The sequence below is a fragment of the Musa acuminata genome, chromosome BXJ3-3, assembly GCF_036884655.1.
Source record: "Musa acuminata AAA Group cultivar baxijiao chromosome BXJ3-3, Cavendish_Baxijiao_AAA, whole genome shotgun sequence".
Classification (NCBI taxonomy): Eukaryota; Viridiplantae; Streptophyta; class Magnoliopsida; order Zingiberales; family Musaceae; genus Musa; species Musa acuminata.
Window position 1 is genome coordinate 33,026,518 of NC_088351.1, and position 21,717 is coordinate 33,048,234.

At 37.0% G+C, this 21,717-nt stretch overlaps 2 protein-coding genes and 1 long non-coding RNA gene across 3 annotated transcripts; 2 read left to right on the forward strand and 1 right to left on the reverse strand.

Moving 5' to 3' along the window:
* Positions 1-4,464: 4,464 nt before the first annotated feature.
* Positions 4,465-7,300, forward strand: LOC135633939 (uncharacterized). The gene is made up of 4 exons (XR_010495174.1): positions 4,465-5,206; positions 5,403-5,495; positions 5,653-5,743; positions 6,770-7,300. It is a non-coding gene; the product is annotated as an uncharacterized LOC135633939 (long non-coding RNA).
* Positions 7,301-8,479: 1,179 nt separating this feature from the next.
* LOC135633938 (probable magnesium transporter NIPA6) lies at positions 8,480-14,736 on the reverse strand. The gene is made up of 9 exons (XM_065143962.1): positions 14,197-14,736; positions 14,042-14,098; positions 13,874-13,964; positions 13,611-13,771; positions 13,339-13,466; positions 13,121-13,258; positions 9,943-10,035; positions 9,737-9,854; positions 8,480-9,044 (listed from the first exon to the last, which is right to left on the reverse strand). The coding sequence occupies exons 1-9, from the start codon at positions 14,351-14,353 to the stop codon at positions 8,914-8,916; spliced, it is 1,074 nt and encodes a 357-aa protein (XP_065000034.1). The 5' UTR covers positions 14,354-14,736; the 3' UTR covers positions 8,480-8,913.
* Positions 14,737-17,827: 3,091 nt separating this feature from the next.
* LOC103979118 (amidophosphoribosyltransferase, chloroplastic-like) lies at positions 17,828-19,862 on the forward strand. Its single transcript, XM_009395161.3, has one exon. It carries the CDS (start codon positions 17,887-17,889, stop codon positions 19,624-19,626), a length of 1,740 nt encoding a protein of 579 aa, XP_009393436.2. The 5' UTR covers positions 17,828-17,886; the 3' UTR covers positions 19,627-19,862.
* The last annotated feature ends 1,855 nt before the right edge of the window (positions 19,863-21,717 follow it).

A 21,717-nucleotide genomic window follows, 5' to 3' on the forward strand; every position in this document is an offset into this window, starting at 1 on the left:
TTCTTTTTGTGTTATTTGCTTAAGCCTAAAGGAACTTGTTCAGGATATTACTTTTCTTTCAAGGTATATATATATATATATATATATATATATATATATATATATATATATATATATATATATATATATATAGTCTTTCTTAATTAAATGATTCTAAAATTTTAGAGAGACACTACAACTATTGTTCAGATATAGAATTAAAGGGTAATTTACTAAAAGAAATCTAGTAATGAGCTTTTATAAAATCTCTATAATACTCTTTAACCGGGCTATTTCAAACTATAGATCCACATTTCAATCCAATTCGATCTAGATATTACAATTCGGGTTAGATCAATTGTTTTGGATAGAGTGAAACTTTATTGAATCTGCAAACAGTATAACACTAGTGTATGTGTAACTAAGGTAATTTTCTGGAACTAATAATGTATGATTTAGGATATTTAGTATCAATTTTTCTAATTTTCTATGATTTTATGATGAATAAATTGTTAAATAGAATATTTTTGGGTTAAATGATTGATTGAATGTAACTCATTGAATTTTAACCAAATCTATCCAAACTTCACATAGTATCAATTTTTTATTTTTATATAAATTTAGGATGATTAATTTATAAAATATAATTTTATTGTTGAACTTATGAATAAGTATAACTTAATTGTTACACGAGTGTAACACGAGTATATTTTATTAAATTTTTATTAAATCTATTCAAACTTCTTCTCGAAACTACTAGGATGACATGCTAATATATTTAATATTTTTTTAAAAAAATTATATAAATTTAGGATGATTATTTTTTGAAATAGGATATTTTTATGTTAAATTTATGATCGGGCATAACTCAAGTGTAATTCAAATTAATTTTTATCAAATTAATCCAAACTTCTAATACGTTATTCTAAGATATATGGCATTATTTTTTAATTTTTAATGAGTTTAGGATGGTTAAGTGTCCAAATAAGATATTTTTTGGTTGAATATATAATCAAGTGCAACTAGAGCGTAACTCCAGTTAATTTCCAACAAACCAGAACTTCTCCATAACTATTAATACATTATTATAAGATATCTAGCATCACTTTTTTTTATTTCTTATGAATTTAGGATGATTAAAATTTACACGTATGGTATTAGCCCTTGGATAATCTAATTACAAGGATATATAGGTGATACCATCGTTCATTTGAGAAATTATTTTTGTTGAATCTATAATTGAGTATAACTCGAATTAATTTTCATCAAACCAATCCAAACTTTTCAAAAACTACTTAGACACATTTCTAATTTATAATATATTAAGAATAATTTATATAAAGATTAATATATATTTTTAATATATAATGAGTGTAACTCAAGTGTAATGATTTTTTTGAGTAATTTAGGATAACTTTATATAAAAATTAGTATTTTTTTGGGATAACTTTGAGTTATTTAGTTTTATTATAAATTTAGGATTCTTTTATATTGAATGGGTATAATTAAGTGTAATGGCTAATATAGGTAAATTGTGAGGAGAAAGAGAAGGGGAGGAGAGATGGAGTGAAAGGAGGAGATGGGGTGGAAAGAGGAGGCAAACTATAGACAGAGGAGGTGTGGGGTAATTTAAAAAAATCAAGAGAGGCAATCTATGGTTTATTAATTAAATAATTAAAATTTAGTTAAATTGATCTGTTCAATTCATCTTAGAAAATAATTTAGTTCCTAAAAACTAAGTCAACCCTAGTCAAAAGGATATTCACTATATAGGGGTGTCATAAAATCCCTAGAGGCTTTTTTTGGTAAATTATCTTAGAATAAATATAGATTAAAATTTAAATTGGGATGCAAAATAATGAATGTTATTTAAATCAAATATATCATGGTTACCTAATTAAGATGCTATGTTAATTATATCAATTGTATTGTAAATAAGGAAAATATGTAAACAAATCTGGAAAATCAAGAAAGATGAGAAAATTGGAAATATATTATATATAAGAGCTATGAAATGACATATGACGACTTCATGTTTATTTAGGTAAACATAACAATTTAAGTGATATTGAGATAATGGTATTGTGTTTTACCAAGATTATGATAATATTTTCTAAGGTAAAAATATATTAGGAAAATAGAAACTTTCTATGATGATAGATTATAATGAACATTGGATTTGTGTTGCTAATTATATATTAGAGTACCTAATATAACGATATCTCGATTTCTATACTTTTAAAAATATCATAAGTAAAATATTTAAGCTCGTTCTCTTTACGTCTATTCTACTAACAAAAATACTATACTTGTTTAGTGATAAATCGAAGTGAAGCAAAATCAGCACGTACTAAATTATAAATCCTATGATATTTTCGGCAACCGAATCACAACATGAGGAGAAACAAAATTAAATGTTTTACTTGTATAAGTATAAAGATCATAATGTAACTTTAAAAAAAATAAAAATATTAAAATTAATCAATTACAGAAAATAATTTATAATTAACTCTCAATAGAGGGTACATGACAGAATGTATAATCTTACAGTAACATCAAACCTACCCTCATGTGCACATCGTTATAATATAGATAGACAAGTACTCAAATAGGACCACATCATCTTGTCAGCCACCGAAGCTACAGGAATCACTGTAGATATTTTCCTTTGGTGATGGTAGGTGAATCCAACCCGATGCTCTTCCGCCACAAATAAAGGTTGCATGAGGATACGTTGGCTCCACCGAGAAGGAACTCAGAGAACAAAGTAATTGCTCGTTGCCATGGAATTTAATATCCAGCTAGATCATGCTCATGTTGTACCTGTCTCTGTGCTCTGTAAATTTCATTCGTCCCTCCCTACAAAACCAATAAGGGACGATGAGGAATTAACTGTATCTGCCTCTTTAATTTATGGTCTGATTGATGTCACATCTCTGTTTTTTATCTCCAGTTAACTAAAATTGTATTTAGAAAAGAAGAAATTGTTAATGTCACAAACCATCCGATAGGTAATTCGATTAATCTGAATATTTTAAATCTAAATTAATGATAATATATCTAAATAGTCATTTTATGTCCATTCAAATCTTATCTCAATTTCAACATGGGAGTAATTCGAGATGTTACGGTACTCTAATATTATTTGTCGAATCTAAAACTTTTACGGTTCGATCGAAATAAGATATTATAACGCTCTGATATCGTTTGTCATGATTCAAACTATTTAATTCCAAATTGATGATAATATACTTATTTAACCCTTACAAGTTTATTCGAGGTTTCTCCCACTTCCAATGTAAAACTACTGAGAGATTAAAGGGATTTTTTTTGAGACTACTGCTCCTTTAAAAGTTACAAGTCAATAGCTGAGACTCAATTTCCTCAATAAAGTTAATTTAGGAGGAATACTGAGTCTCCAATCCTTCAGCTAAGACAAAATCTATGCTTGCAAGCACTCTCAGCGCTTCAGTTGCAGTGGACAGCAGAGAACTGTTCTTCCTTTGTCTAGGCTATCGGACAGCAGAGAGTTGGATGTCTACAACTTAAATACCTTAATTCACAATCAATGAGATCATCCCTCAAATTTCTTATTGCAAGTCACTAGAAAACCTGAGCTTAGATTCATAGGCCATCTTGGGGAAGCTGCTGGGTTTTCCCTATTTAAATTCCATGTTGACCTTTAGTTGAATGGCTTTGATACAGAAATTTAGGGAATTGATTGGTTAAGAAACTTATAGTTAAATGGCTTCGATACAATATTTAGACAATTGATTGATTAAGAATTTATAGTTAAATGGCTTTTGATACAGTTGAGAAATTTGTATTCAAGTTTCCAATTAATTACACAACTAAGAATCCTGTGAAATTTTCGGAGCAACCTTTATCGGTTTTCTTTCTTTTAAAAAGTAGTAATCAAGATTGGGTTAATTTCTTGTCATTATCGTACAAAAAGGCCTTCCAATTAAAATTTAAGTGTTTGAAAGAATAATGAAAACAAGAGCAGATTAAAGTCCACAATTGCTTACTGGCAGAATTGTATTCCTAGTGAGGAAGCATTTGGAACATTTAGCACCTTTCTGATGTCTGTTCTATCAAAAAGAACTGTTTAATGTCAGCAAAATGATGAGATTTCTTCTATAGCAGCTTCTAAAGCAAACTTGTTGAGGGTCATGTATTGATGTGATATCCCCTAAATGTCACCAAAAATATGTCTTTCTTGCATGAAAACCCATGAAAATTAGAAATGGTCATCAGAATACAGCAAACACAAACTGGATGAACAAGAAAGAACAGCTGCTGATGCAGTTCATTCCACGAGTACTTTGAGTTAAAAAGCAGCAGCATTTAATTTGAGTTAATTCAACAGCTGAAACAGTTTATGGACTAAAACTGAAAGATCTATATCCCTTTGGAAATACTAACTAATATATACTTCAGATAAGAATCTTGGAATGTGAGTGATGACAGGATGCATGGTGTGTGTTCTTCACAATAGTTTTTGAGTGATAAAGATGTAACATTTTATCATGAGAATCATTAGTTAAAGATTAACCAACATAAAAAATGACAGAAATTGCAGAACCTCATTTATATTCAATGAGAGGTTAGGTGAATCTGAAAGCTGATAGACCAACAACCAAAGTCAAAGCTGATGGCAAATCAGAAACTGAAGCCACTAGCACAGCCAAAGTTTCTACAAAATTCAGGCTTTGCTTCTCTCAGATGATCAACTTGCTTCAATTAAATATGATTGATATGTTGTTCGATTTGTTACTTGTCTTGATCTTGAAAATTCTATGTCTCAGTGAACAAATCAAATTCTCATGTTAGAATTCTCCATCACAAACCATAAAGAAGACTCCTTTCTGATCTAAGGAAACCGGAACAGGTCTACTATGGAAAATGTAGGTAGAAAGAAAGAAAAATCCAACAACACGCATTTGACTAGTTCAAGGTCAGACATGCTCAGGCATGTGCAAAGAAGTAGAAATCCTGACGATGAAATTTTCAGGCATGCTAAGAAGACTTTCGAGCCCAACTGCACAGTATATATTGCCATGCTGCTGCCACGAAATATCATGAACAGTTCCGTATACTAAGAACTCTTTCAAACAAGGATCAGAAGAACTTACCATGAAGTTGAACCTTGTTCGTGCCTGCCGCATCCTCCTGATTGCAGTTGCCATCCTCCTTTGTCAGTTCTACTCGTCTGAAGCTCACAGAGGTGAGGTTTCTTTCTCCATTAAGCTCACCTCAAATGTTACTCTTCTAGCTCCAAAATGATCCTGACACAAGAAAAGGAGTTCTATGAGTTGACAGAAGTGAGGATTAGGATCAAATGGAGGAGGGATGGGAATCATGCTCTCAGACCAGGAAAGTATCGTCCAACTTATTAACAGAGCTTTTTCTTGTGCTTACAGGATTGTTAGTACATGAATTAAGAGCACCATACCGATCTCCACCGCCGCCACCAATTCGGAGACCACCAATCATCCCGTACTACAGTTATACCCGTAAGTTTCGCTAGATTTCATATCCTGATTCATGGCCTTCTAATATACCATATTTAGAGTGGATGTGGGATTCATGGCCTTCACTAGCTAAATTAGTTGCCGTCTCAATCCTAATTTAGTGGCTCCTCAATTATAAGTAGGATATTGTTATTTACAGGACGATCAGTAAATGAAGAAAGAGCACCATACAAATCTCCACCGCCACCACCTCTTCCGGCACAACCAAGTAAACCCTAAAATTAATGGAGGTAAGCTTCTTCTCTATGAGATAGTCTTGAGATAATGACTCATCACCATCTAATACGCTAATTAAAAACGTGAAGGTGCAACTCAATCCCAAGTCCTAATTACTAGCAAAGTAAGTAGACACCTCATTCATACTATCGCCTTCAATAATTTTTTTGGTTTCGTTCTCACCTTCAACGGAAGTTTTAGGTTGACAATTTAAACCCTTAGTCATAATTTGATGAAAGCAAATTTGATCATAAGATCTTACTATTAATAACAAGAAGTGCATAAAGATAATTGATAATGCTATCGAACATCCAAACTTCTACCAATTAAGATAGTCTTCAATACCAATTCGGATAGTTCGATCCGAAGCATTAAAAAAATTTTATTCAAGAACCTTTTTTGCCTCCAAACAACTCGGATAGTTCGATGGATATGCTTCCTCTTCTTCTTCCTCTTGAAACATCAGTACACACCGATGTATTATACATCGTGTGTTGGGACACAAGTCCAACATGCAAAGCAGTGTTCATTGCTAAAATGTGCATAAGAATAATTGATAATGCTATCAAACATCAAAACTTCAATCAATTAAGATTGCTGGTATCTTCACTTGATTTTTAAATAACATATGAATGAGTGATAAAGGTAATAGTCAAGAATTATGCTCTTTGTTCCTATGATGATATCTTTCAATCTTTACTTCTAGAGTCATCTGAAACTATTCTTGGTAGTTTTGCTAGACACAAGCATCGTGGCAAATCAGATATCAAAACAAAAACAATTGGAAGAACAGAAACTGAAACCAAATGGTTTACAACAGAAGAAAAATTAATGATTCAACTTTAGTTACCTTAATCCTCACTGCAAAGTTTTGATCCACAATGATCACTGTAACACTTGGGACACAACAAATTACACTCGATCAGCCAACTAACAGGCAAGACAATTGCTCTTCAAAATTATAACAGTGGTGCAATAGTACATACAATCTCTATTTTTGTGCATCTGCTTCATTCAACTTTCTTTTCCGTTTCTTTCAGCAACAGGATGAATCACATTCAGCAAAGAACCTCCCAGATTACAGGGTAAGATAAAATGGCATGATATGAGGAGTCAAGCATATGCAGACGGGAAAGAAAAGATCCATCCATTACCAACAAATACAAATACTACTAAAGAGAACTCTGCTTCTTTTCCTGATAAATTGTAATCAGTTAACCATGTTGCAATAAAGTTACACATTCTTAAAACTTTTGAGAGGATGATTTTTAAAATATCAGATAACATAATTTACCTAATCCACATTCAATGAGGCTAGCTTTGTTGATCAAGAAATCATGCATCAAGGCCTTGAATATTTTAGGATCTATTGATCCTGCAAGATGATTTCCAAGTCAGAGACACAACAGCAAAAATTGGTCCATACATAAGATCCAGAGAGATGATTTCTAGTCATAAGATCAACTCAACTGTTGAGGATGAATGGCATCAGTCCATGGAACTCTCTATAAGTGCCTGGACATGAAAGAGTCATGGTTTGCACAAACTCACGCACAAGAAAGAAGCATGCAAGTTCATCTCAAGAGAAATGGGTACTCAAGGTTTTAGTGACTTAGCAAAATTTGATGACTAAATGCCACCCTTGTTGTGCAACTAGTTACTGGAAACAATAAATTTCAATATATTTGCGGTTCAACTGTTCAAATGCACTGCAATGCAGTTTACTAAAATCCAATATGAAAACACAGTTTCTCAATGTGAAAAAGTACCAGGGCATTAAAACTGGATGAACAACATGAAACAGAAAAACAGTATGGGAATATCTTAAAATATCAAGTACTACATATCCTAAATAAGGATCCTGGAGTAAGAAGAAAAGGCTCACGCACAATAATCATTAAACCAAATGCGAAATCGATAATCCAAAGTATGAGAATACTAATCATGGTTACAACATTTGACATGATCTACAGATGGAAAACAGATTCCCTGTCCAAAAAGTTACCTTTGATCTTCTTTGTATTCTTCTGAGAGCTTGCATTAATTATCCTAAATACGGATTAAGGCCAAGTAAGCAGACATCAGAGCAAAACAAGTTCAGAATACAGTCAGCTTATACACAAAGTACTTCATTCTAATCACATAAATGACTTTGATAATAAAACAAACTAATCCTTATCCAACAGAGTTAATTGCAAGTCTAAATGCAAGAAGACTACATGTGGATTAGCATGTATAGCTTCCAGTCAATTTAAGATCAACCAGCCACATCACCACTTGCATATACCATCTTTCATGGCATTTACATATATATCCTGTTTGGAAACAGTATTTCCTCCAAATTTGATATTACATATCCCTCCAAAAGTTCAGATTTTTATATATATCCCTCCAAAAACTCAAAATCTTTTATTTCTGTCATCCCTGATAACATCAACCCAATAAACTCGAGTTAATTACTACTAATCATTGTTATCACTAAATTTGAATAATTCTGATTACCTAAAATGCCCTTTGTTACTCCTGTTCAATTAGATGATTCCTTATATCCACTAACATTTTTTAATGAGATATTAATGTCAATTTGAGTTTCAACCTCATTATATTAATGCTCAACTGACAGATTAACTACAATGACATACAAGTTTTCGAGCTTTGCTTAAGTTAAGATAAGGAACCATGAAAACCACCAACTTTGGAGAAAGATATATGTATGCAATTTTCTCTAAAAAAATTTAGGGATGCATATATGAAATAAATTAAGGAACTTCCATGATAAAGCTAAAGAAAATGAACTGTACAGTAGAATACACCAAAAGACCTGCAATCACCATCCTCTCAGTACATCCAGGGCTAAACCACATCCACAATACAGCCATTACCAACTAAATGGAAAACCAAGACTTGCATGGCTGCAACTATTAGCAACAAAAGACTCGAAGAATAATAGCTTACAGAACTAGAGCATGGAGCATGGAAGCATCTCCCAGATGACCATATGAAATGGGAACCACAACCAGAGAACATCAGCAATTTTGGTCCACTATATAATCTACAAAACTTCTATTCGATCTCCAGCCATCAATCATCAAGTTGTGTTTTGCATACGCCTGGCATCACATAATCAAAGGCAATCATGAAGCACATGAGCTCGTAAAATGATGCCAGGTATTATCCCCATTGCCTAAACGAAATAATCCTGTCGAACCACAGCAACAAATTCCCCAGACAACAAATCATCGTCCTTGAGCTTTCCCAGATCACCATTTCCTTGGATGTGCCAATATATTTTAGGAGAGAGTGGTGCATATAAATCTGCAAGGTTGCATAACAAACTTATATGATGATAATGAACTAAGAAAAAAATGTATTATGATTATACAGATTTCCGTCATCACAATCAGCATACAAATAAATGAGCATATATAACAATAACTACAAAAGCTCAATGTTTCTCTTTATGCAGGGAAAATGTTTGTGACCAGTTATACTGGGAAAGCTTGTGGTTCTCATATCTCAGCAATGTTTAGCACCAGAATCATGAGTGTATCAAAAACACAGATAATTATACATGACATAAAGAATATGATATATGTAAATGAAGAAAACAAAGAAAGTACAAGACTACAAGTCAGATGGGCTTCTCTCGCTGTCAAATGCTTAACTCATTTGATCAATTGGATTACAGTGACAACCTCCTCAATGTTTCAGAATATCCACTTATGGAAAATATCCAAGTGATTGAAAATACTAGTAGATGGAATTCAACAATCACCTAGAACATTTTTATGTTATATTTAACAGAAGTACTGTGAATATAAATACTCCCAAAAATGAGACAGAAACTTCACATATAATTGAGTATAATGTATATCCTGATATTCCATTCAAGTTTGAATCCTACGACTGTTTACTTCCCATGAAATTAACAGTGAAAAGAAAATTTTCTCACAGGCTGAAGTCACAATCATTGACGCCCATGGTGATCTTAGATGGCTTTGATTTACCTGAAGAGGAAGGTGGATCTGGTTCTCTTGTAGAATGTAACACTGTAGTCCCAGAAATTACTGTAATAAGCCCACAAATCTCTGATGCAATATTACTTGCACTCTGCCCAGACCAATCCTGTGCATGTACAAAGAAATTACCTCTAGACAAATATCAACATAAGAATAGAAAACTGAACATTGTTAATCATTTCTGTATTCAGTACCTTGAACATAATGGCACTTGCTAATATTGTAAGAATTGTGAACATGGCATAGTAGACGGGAGAAACAACTGCAGTATTGAAAGTATCCAATGCCTGGAGAGGGAAAAAAAAGAAAAACAGACAATAAGAAACATTCAGGGCCTTGAATTTGTTTTGGAAAGCCATTAAGTCGGGTAAGAGATAAAATAAAATAAAAAATTCTTGGTTAGCTCTTCCATTAACCTTAAAATCATTAATCCATGTGTAGCTAATTTCGACACAGAATGATAGGTTAAACTTAGCAAACTGACATACATGTAATCGTGAAACATGATAAGAAAGTGATTTTCAATGTGCATTAACCGAATAATTTGTCTCCAACAATGATTTTAATGATAACACCTGTCACAAAAATAATGATCTATTACTTCTGCTTCCAAACATTCTTTGTAATTTTAGAATATTAACTATTTGGCACAAGCATTTCAAAAATGCCAACCTGCCAGGAGACGAGTCATTGACCATATCTTGCCCTGGACAGCAAAATCGGGTCATTGGGAATCTTTATAGGAGCCAACAGCCCTACCTAACAGAGAAAGCGAGCGATATTCATGCTAACCATTCTCCCCAAGCAAATGAACAAGCAGGCTTTCTATTACAGTTTGGCCAAGGCTAAGAGAGGGCTAGGCACTTTCATAAACAATAGAAGATTATTAGCAAAGTTTACTAGTATATTTTATTGTATTATCAGCATAGCAATACTATATATAATTACAAAGTCTAAATAAGTAGATTTCAGATAAAATTATGGGGGGAAATAGTAGCCCTATAAAAGAAGCATCTTGAAAGGCTTTAAGAATGCTTAAATATTATTTCTATCTTTTTCAACAACAAAGTTAGATCAGTATAGTCTCATAGCACTTGGCAGGCTTTTCCTCTATCTCGAATCAGAGAGGCGCTTATTAATGGCAATACTCTAACAATTAGCCTAATGCAGTTTAGGAATGGGCATTGTACACCTCTGTGCGCATGAAGTTGGCTATTTTATTAGAACTTTCAGTAATACAACCCTACAAACCATCCAATCCTGGCCCACCTAAATTGACTGGAACACAATTTTCTGATGCAAACTTAGCAAGTTATAAGCCACAGTAATAAATCATTTAACTGGAAGTTTGAACCAACAACAGTTAATCTCCTTGTACTTTCATAAGAAGATAACAATCTAGCAAGTCAGCATACAACTAAAGTGTACTTCTCAGTGGAAAAGAAGTAACTGGAGATAGATAGTAAGCGGCACAATCCTTAAATAAAAGAGAAGACTTTGTTGCAATTTGATGATTATAAGTTCTTTGTCCCTAATAAAAGAGAAGAGAAGACCAGATCTCTATTGATGCAGAACTAATTAGTTTATCCTTTATTTAAATAAATTTAATTAGTTTAGTGATATTTTGCATATGTAATAAGTTGTCATATATCGGTATCTACTCAATAACAAGGAAAAAGGAAGCAAATGCAGAAAAGATGGAAGACATTAAATTTGTTTTTTTATTGAAGATCACAAATCTTGATTGAAGATTCATCTCTACAAAGATGAAAATCTATCAATCAAGAATATCATCAAGAGAGGAAGATTATTGCTCAAATCAAATTAGAAATATTACCTTCTTCAAAGGAAAAAGAATATCATACATCTGATTTGATGTGATTGTAATTTTTTTTTATTTCTGTAATTTTCTTTTTATTCTTGTACTTGAGCCTATAAAAAGGGGCAAGAACATTGGCATGCATGAATGAGAAATGGATTAATGAATTAAGTCCTTTCCCACCTTGTGTGTAGATGGTGCAAGGTCACAATTATGTTTCTGATGGTATGATCCCACCATCCCACCGTCTACATGCGAGACGTGTAGAGGTGCGAGGCCTTCATCCTAAGAGTTAGCTCCTAGAGCCAGAGCAAGTCTGGTAGTTATTCAAGCTTTTTCTATTATCTTTCAATTATTATATTTCTCTTCTTCCTTTCTATTCTCCATTTGTTGCTCATCCTACATCATCTATATTCCTCAAAGGCCATATCTAGAGAATGTCCATATAAAATCACACATCATAAACTCTATTTAACCCGATTGCTAGAAGAGACAAAGAAAAGATCATAACCACAATACTGAACAAATCTACATAAAGTTATTCTGAGGCCCAAGTTCACATTTGTCTTTTAAAAGGAACTGACACTGATCTTCCTATTTCTGGAGACAAATCCCACTTCTCTATTTCTGCATCTCCTAGATTAGCTAGGTTTTATTTACGAAATGTGACAACTACAGCTATCCCAGTTGCATGCAGCTTCCACTAACAAATACTTTAAGGAAACAAAATGAAATTTTCAATCAAATATACTTGTACAATTGTATTTAAAAGACAAACCTTTACTTGTTAAAAGCTATGTTATCAATTTCACAAAAGCTAGTCTTGAAGCCATTGCTGAAGCTATGTTATCAACATCACAGACAATAAACTATATTGAACAAATATAATATTCTAGGAACCATGAGCATGAAAGACTCATGTAATAGATCAAAGAATTAAACATACAAGTATGCTGTATCAAGAAGCCCAAAAAGGAATTCTCACATAGTTGAAGATAACTATAAATACCAGAAAGAGGAAAAGATAGAAACCTACCTTGATTGCACACTATTGTTTTTTATTTCGTTAGCAAACACAAAACATGTTCAACAATTATGGGAATTGGGATACAACAAATTTTCTTAACATAATTATTCAGAACCCAAGCAAAACTCATATTAAACAACTGTAGCTTTGAACTCCTAGAAACCTACCTTGATTGCACGCTATTGTGATTTACTTCATTGGCAAACCAAACATGTTCAAAGATCATGGCAACTGAGATGCAACAAAGTTTCTAAAATAAGTTATAAAGCAAAACTCATATAAAACAAGTGTAGTTTTAAAACTCTAAGAAAAAAACATTACATAATTGCAAAAGAACCTATATGCTATAACACACACACACACACATAAAATGGTAACTAATATGTTAGAAAAATAAATATGCATCTAATTGTGAATATTGCAGGATAGTGAAGTTGTAGCATCTCTCTGGGATATCCAGAAACAGGCAGCACCATAAGACACCTATGGAACTGCACTGCAGTTCAAGTTTGCTCAAGTCGCTAACCTTGTTCAAGTAGTTCAATTGAATTATGATGCAGGATATTGCCACCATCACAAATACCCATGTCTGGAAGTAACCAGCTTGATTGATGCCCTCCATTGTAAGCTTGATTGCAATTCCTACGGCCTTAATACTCATCACCTGAACAGTTGATAAATATAAGAGATAACAAGAGCAGAGCATTAACGGAAACAAACACACCATCATCACAACATCATTACCGTCAAAGATCCAATTACAGAGCATATGCCCAAGTACACCATTATGTTTGTCTGCCCAAACCGTGGAGAACAATGCAACATAAGCACCAGAGATACTGCAACTGCTGAAGCCGCATACAAAAGAAAGGCTGACAAACGCACATCAAGAAATAAATAACACGCATCAGAAACAAGATGACCAAGCAAGTTGATTAACTGAACAAAATCATGAATGAAAATGAATACGCCTCAAATGCACTAAATGAACTCAAGAATAAGCCATCATAGAATACCTGGCTGTGTCGCTAGATCCCATATCTGTTCAACAGAGCTCGGGGTCCTCTCCTCTGGTGCATGGAGCACGATAACTGTTGAACCCACCATGCAAAGCACGCAGCCCAACACACCCATCCTCTGCAATCTCTCTTTGAGAATAAAATGGGCCAAAATGGCACTGCAGTCACCATTTCTCAGCATTAAAACCAGTTAAAAAGACAAAATTTTGACTATTATATAAAATCTGCATCCAGCAAACTTTCAGATGCACACCTCTTACCTAACAATGATACTCAAAGCACCCAGCGGAGTGACAAGAACAGCTGGGGCAAACATGTAGGCCACAAAATTCGCAATTTCACCAACAATCACTGCAACAAATTCAACTTTCCTTCAGGATTCAAAAGACAAAAGAAATAGTAAATGAATCGACCAAAAAGGGGCTTACTTGTGACCATCCCGATCCACCACAGAGGCTCCAGTAAATATCCGTACCCACCTATGCCTGGAGAACCAAACAAAGCAAGCTATTCTCTTTGAACACAATTTGAGATTAGGGCTAGGGCAAGGAGGAGAGAAGGGGAGGGCGAAGGGGTGACGTACCGGCGCGGGAGCCGCAGGCTCCAGCGCGCTTGAGGCCCTTTTTCTTGATGATGAAGCTGGCTCCGATGAAGGCGCTGGAGGCGACAGCGAGGAGGAAGCCCTTGAGGTTGTCGGCGAAGAGGTGGGCGGACCGCGCGTCGGCCGGAGCTTGCTCCATCGGTCGGGCGGCGTCCTGCCGCTGCTCATCTACCAGCCCGCGGGCCTCATTCGAAGGCCTCGTGAAAGGCGAGAGGGAGGGAGGATGGAGGGGCGAAGAATAAGAATAAACATATACAATAAAGTAAAGTGCGAAGCTTTGTCTACAAATGGGACGGGCGGAGGTGAGAGAAGGTAAAACACATCATATTTCTCCTCAGAAATAGGATGATAGCAGTAAAAATAACAAAAAAGAACAATTTTTAATGCGGATTGGCCCTGAAACGAGGCCCCAATAACCAGTTATAACGAGCCACAGCCTCTTTGAACAACGGCTTCACCCGAAGACTGGGACCGAACTGTGTCTTCGTCTTCCTCCACCGCCACATATTAATTGCAGTATGTTTCAAACAGATACCTCTCGATTACAAGCGACCTAAAAAATGTTGGATCGGGTTGGCAACAAGCAATTATACGATACAAAACTCCAAAAGCCATCGACTTGTCTAAGGTCAGGAGCTTACTAGTCAAATTAACAAACAGCTTACGGGACGAGCTGGTGGTCCATAGTCCACGAAAGGAGGGCGCGGGCAGCGCGTCCCACGCTGTTGGGGACGGCGGGCAGGTGCAAGTTGTGTTCAGATCCCAAGCAGAAACGGATTGGAACGGGGGATGAAAAGGGCAAACCAACAGGAAGCAGGAGGGGCTGCGTCGCTCTCCGACTTTTAAATTGGCTGTCGGGGCATGGCAGGCATCTCGACACGCAGCAGCTTCGCATCTCTCTATCTGCTTCGCAAATCGGAGCCGTTCGATGGATGCTTTGACGCGTGTGGTCTTGTCAGAACAAGAAGAATACGAATTGAAGTGTGCCTTCTCAGGCAGCAAGAACAATCCACGACCCATCTTTGACCCTTCATTCCATCTGGAACTATGCTTCCGCGGAACGAAAACGAAAGTTGATTGTGTTTTGCGCTTTCACCGATCCGTCTTCTCCCGAGCTGGATCATATTTCGAAAAGGTTGATCTTTGGGAAATAGATATCACAATGACGTTGTGCGGTTTAGGTAAGATTAATTCGTGAATACGATCGTACTAACATTAGTGCATCGGATCGCATGAGAATTCTAAGGTTAAACGTGTGTGATAAGAATTATACTGAAAAAGATGCATTGGAAAATTGGGGGAAAAAAAAAAGAAAAAGTGCTTTCTTAGTGTAGAAGAAAAGAGTGGATCTCTTACCATTTCTTCTAGTTTGTGACCATGTAATTTGTTTCAAATGATTCCTTTCATCATTTAATTGTGAGGCCCACATGAGCGAATGGGTTAGCCACTTGTTCCTCTCTATCCTATTCATTTAAATTAAATTAAAAAATTTTATTAGTTATAAAATAAGTTTTAAAAATAGGATGATTAAAAAAATTCTTTATTTTTTTTCTAATTAGCATCTCATTTTTCATTTATTCTCGTAGAGCATTCTTATGTTTTAAAGAATAAAATTATCTCTGGCCTTTGCTCTGCTACGCTCACACGCTCTCATCCTTGTCATCATTTTTCCTCATGCGCTCTTGCTCTTATCGTCATCCTAACTCGCGTATTCTCACCCTTATCATCATCCTTATTGTTTTCAAGTACAAAATTAGAAGTGGGAGTATATGAATGAGGACAACAATAAAATTGTATAAAAGATGAGATTTGAAGAGTTATATGACAATTTTCTACTGGCAATCGAACTTGATCGGATTACACAATGTACTAAGTAGGCGTATCATATCAACATAATACAATAATAATAACAATAAAGTCTAAAGTTTTAACTATTTGGAATCAATCACATGCATAGATCCATATTTATGAGATTTAATATAGTTTTATATTGATTGTTAGTGTAAATTGTATCTGTAAACCTAAAAATAAGTAATGGATGGATTAGATGAGGATGGATCAGAGCTCAATCCAATGTCACTACCTCTCATAAGAGAGATCAACGCATGGACGCCTTGACGATGACCGGAAGCAACAGATGAGGCACAGAAGTCTTCGTTCCCAAGACGATGTCTCATCCTCCGAGCTTCGCCATGGCCACCACATCACAAACAAAGCCATCATCCACTTGCAGGTCAAAATAGCGCGTACGAACAAGAAGAGTCCAAGACAGTATATTCTCCGGAGTGGGCTGCCCTGCCCTCTCCATCACATGGTGGAGCCGGCGGCCGAACAAGATATCGGAAAGCCCCCCATATCCACTTCGCGCCGCCTCCACCTCTCCTTTCTGTGGAGGCCAAACGGCGGTCCAGATTGGGCTGTGTGGGTGGGTGGTCACAAAACCCCTAATCTATCTTCCTTTATTCTTTTTCCTTCCAAACCCCTCCTTTTTATTTTCTTTATGGATAATGATGACGATAATAATAATAATAATAATAATATGACGAATTTTTCATAAAAATATTTTTTTCTTTTTTTTTCCTCAAGAGAATGGCCCCCTATTCGATTTTTCTCCATTTAACAGAAATAATCATGTGGCAATTTTTTTCATTTAAATCCTCTTTTGAATATGATCTACAAATTATGAAGCATTTTAATACTATTAAAAAAATAGATATTATCTCGGTTAAGACATCTAGCAATAATATACTTTTAAAGTAGCATTTAAATCATCTCATGTTTAATACATTTGTGAAAATTATATACCATATTTAATGTAATATTTTTTTATTTTTTGAAATTAAGATGTTCTACTATACACTAAAAAAATATAGATTCTCTTAAGAGAAAAAGAATTATTTTATGAATTCAATATATAATATTAAACAATAATAATACAGCCTTTTTATTTTCTTTATTAATACACAATGAAAAATGATTATAAGGCAAATTTTTTAATTTTTTCTTTAAAGCGTCCCTTATTTTAAATATCTTATAGAATGCCTCTATTTTTTTATTTATAAAAATATCTGTAAAATGAGAGGTATTTTGACATCATTAAAAGAATGGGACACTCCGTGAGAATTTAAAAAAATCGAGGGTTATAATAAAAATTAGTCAATAGTGATAAATAATGATAAAAATAATGATAATTTGACCATGGCTGGCAAGTAATGCCACCACTTAAAGCAGATGCAGCCTCCACACTCCATGTTTGGTGGGCACAGATTCTTGGAAAGATTTATTTAGGTTTTGTTTTGACTAACTCGGTGCACGGCGGCAACGCCTCCGGCCGGAGGCGGTGTAGGCCGCTGACCCAAAACGGAAATAAAATTTTGCAGGTTTGTTTCCCTTTCTTAACTTCATGACTACAATTCTTTCCAAATTTAGAATAATCAAACGGTTTCTTTGGGGAATGCCTTGGAATTATATTCTCATAACACCTGAAAGATATGTTAACCTCCATTCTGGATCTCATGTTGTATATTGTGGCTATGGATTCGTAAGGTGCGGCTTTTAATGCTCTCGAGATATAGGAGATACCGTTGTGTGGATTCGATACATCGGTTCGTACACGCATCCCTAAAATGCACTCTTGATAGATTACTCGTCAATTTTACCTATTCGAGTCGGATGTTATCGGAATCTATAAAACCCCTGACCGTATCTTTCGTCGTCAACCACGCGCGCGGGTTTCGAGCGCCTCTCTGCTTTTGCCTTGCCTTCCCTCCTCTAATGGCTGCTGCCACATACCGCGCCACCGCTCGCCATCCATCCTCCTCCCCTGTGTCCTCTCTCTGCCCCTCCAAAGCCTCCCCCTCCTCCCTCCCGTTTCCCCTTAGACCATGCCCCAATCAGCCCCTCCTCCGCTCCCACCTCCGCCTGTCCTCTTCCGCATCCGTCGCTGCTGCTTCCTCCTTCGCCGACCTGCCTTACCCTTCGTCTGACGATGTTTTCGCCTTTGACGACAAGCCCCGCGAGGAGTGCGGCGTATTCGCCATCGTCGGCGACCCAGAGGCGGCCCAGATGTGCTACCTGGGCCTGCACGCCCTCCAGCACCGCGGCCAGGAGGGCGCTGGAATCGTCTCCTCTGACGGCGCGTCGCTCCACTCCTGCACCGGCCTTGGCCTCGTCTCCGAGGTCTTCTCCCACACCTCCAAGCTCGAGCCCCTCGTCGGTTCCGCAGCCATCGGCCACAACCGCTACTCCACCGCCGGCGCAACCTCCGCCCTTGCCAACGTCCAGCCCTTCGTCGCCAGCTACCGCTTTGGCCAGCTCGCCGTCGCCCACAACGGAAACCTCGTCAACTACCACTCGCTTCGTTACGAGCTCGAGTCCAGAGGGTCCATCTTCAGCACCACCTCCGACACCGAGGTCATCCTCCACCTCATCGCCACCTCCACCACCCGCCCCCTCCTAGCCCGCATCATCGAGGCCTGCGAGTCCCTCGAGGGCGCCTACTCCCTCGTCTTGCTCACCGCGGACAAGCTCTTCGCCGTCCGCGACCCCCATGGCTTCCGCCCCCTCGTCATGGGTCGCCGCCCCAACGGCGCCATCGTCTTCGCCTCCGAAACCTGCGCCCTGGACCTTATCAGCGCCGAGTACGTGCGGGAGGTGAACCCCGGGGAGGTGGTCGTCGTCGACGGCCACGACATGTCCATCATCACCTCCTGCCTCTTGCCCAAGAAACCCCGCAAAGGTTGCGTCTTTGAGCATGTCTACTTCGCCCTCCCCAACTCCGTCGTCTTTGGTCACCCGGTCCACGCTTCGCGCTACAACTTCGGTGCAGCGCTTGCCCGCGAGTCCCCTGCACCAGGCGCCGACATCGTGATTCCGGTCCCGGACTCCGGATTCTTCGCTGCGCTTGGCTTCGCCGAGGCCTCCGGCTTGCCCTTCCGGCAGGGCCTTATTCGCTCCCACTACGTAGGCCGCTCCTTCATCGAGCCAAATCAGGAAGAGCGCAACCTCGCCGTCAAGCTCAAGCTCGCACCGGTCTATGGCATCCTCGAAGGCAAGAGCGTCGTCGTCATCGACGACTCAATTGTGCGGGGAACCACCTCGTCCAAGATCGTCCAACTCATCAAGAACACCGGAAAAGCTCGGGAGGTCCATATGAGGATCGCCAGCCCACCCATCATCAGCTCCTGCTACTATGGCGTCGACACACCGAGGGCCGAGGAGCTGATCTCCAATCGTTTGGACGTCGAGGGTGTGAGACGAGCAATAGGGAGTGATTCCCTCGCCTTTCTCTCGCTCGAGAGCTTAAGGGTAGCATTTGGGAAGGAAGGCCACATGTTCTGCGATGCGTGCTTCACTCGCAGATATCCAGTGCTTCCAAGGGAGCACGAGGCTACGAACGTGGCAGAAGAGTGAGGCTTTCCGCTTCTCTGTTGAGATACCGATTCTATCCGAAGTCATACATCCAATATGGAAGAAGCTCAAAAGATTTTGATTTACTTACATTTTCTTTTGGTTTTAGTTTTCTTCTTCTACTCTTTCTATCTGTTCAATTCGAATATGATATATTGGCATTATAGTTCGAAGGGAATGGAACAATTCTTTAATGTTAGTTTCAAATCATCAAAGTAATTTAGTGGATTGAAGAGGAATTCTACTAGTCAAACAATTCTTTCCTCTGTTTTCTTTAATGCTTTACATGTGAGATCAGCTGAGTTTTGACTTGGTTTCAACACTGCAACTTTCTTTTAGGGGTTTGCTATGTTTGTTGAAGCTTAGCTATTCTGTTGATGACATTAGGCTTCCCAATTGTTATGCAGAACATGGTGGATTACAGGATGTCAAATACTTGACAAGGACTGCTTGTGTTGCAGTCTTGCTGGCCAACTACTCTGTTCATTTTTAAAATCATATACTGTAGGTTGTGTCTTCCACAATGGAACCTTGTGGTGTTTTAGAACTCGTATATGAGTCAGTCCATATCTTTTATCATTTTAAATGCATGGAAGAATAGAAAGATGGTTTTAAAAGTCAAGATGATTTGAAATTTACGGATTAAGCTTTTGCTCTGTATCCAAATTGTATTCTTAGATTCTGCCAAAGTTCAAGTTTCTTGATGCATCACATTTCAAAATTGGACCATGAGGGCACATAAGTGTATCATCTGTACTTACATGTCATTGCTTCTGAGCCTGTTAATGGTCTTGTTTGTAATACAGGGCTACAATACTGCTGCAACTCTGTTTACATTCTACAGAGAATGCATTTTGAATCAGTGAACAATGTTCTGTGAATGCAAATTTATCTACTTGAGATGTAATGGTTTCCAAAATATGTTTTCTGTTCATGTACAGAGTCTTGAAATGCTTTCTAAGTATGATGAAAGTAGTCGATCTATAGTCAGACTGCTATCTTCCTCTGGTTTCTTGCTGGTTAAAATATCTCTGCTTTCATCTCTGATCATCTTATGTTTTTGACATGCATAAAATGCAGGGTATTAAATCACTATTGGATGTCTTTGAATGTAGCAAAATAATACATGAAAACCGTGTTTTTTTCTACTTCTTTGGGTATTGGAAGAAAATTTTCCTTGATTTCTTATGATCGTAAAACTCTCAACCTCTGTTTCTTCTTCTGCACTGTGAAGTAAGTACGAGCTAATCGGGCATTATTACCTCCTTAGGATTCGTGCATCCATCTGATCAATGGTGCGTATATAGTGGAGGGCTGCGGTGCGTTGATCCTAATCTGTTCGTTCATCTCTGATGGCCCCGCTCCCACTTGAAATCTGACCCGTCCAAGGCTTCCCCATTGTTTAAAATGGAGAACATCCGCCACCCTGGACGTTCGTGTCGGCAGTCGTCTGCGGTGAGATTCATCTGCATTCATCGCTCGAAAGGTTTAGATCTTTTCATTTGCGCCATTTGATCTGCGGGTTTTGTTCACCGTCTCGATTTCTTTGCATTCGACTTGTTGTTTTCAGGCTTTGATTCTGATTCTTTATTACCAATTTTCATCCAAGATATATGGCGAGCGAGACATTCAAGTGCTTTGTTTTCGTGTTTTGTGGAATGGAGTGTGCCGGATTTCTAGTCGTAATCTAATGGGGAAATAGTTGGCGTTATTAATTGGTCGATTAATATGGTTATCGAGCTCATTCTTTTAATTTGTTGATAGAACTTAGTATATAGTTTGGAACTGATCGATAAGATGAGTCAATTGCGTTCTTTTTTTTTTTTTTTGGAATGTATACATCAGATCGACACTGTAATATGCAATTTCAGGTATGAATTATGAAATGAATTATACACCAACCTGCTCGAACATGTCAACTGCCTCTATTGATTATATCCATTTTTCTAACTTTTCGGATGTATGCTTGTCAACTTTAACAATATCTTGACCGAAATCAATGCAATTTTTTCCTATTTTACTTTGAAAAATTATTTAAACTTGTTTGCTTATAAATGTCAAATAGAAATCAAGCTGGACCTACTTATAGAGCTA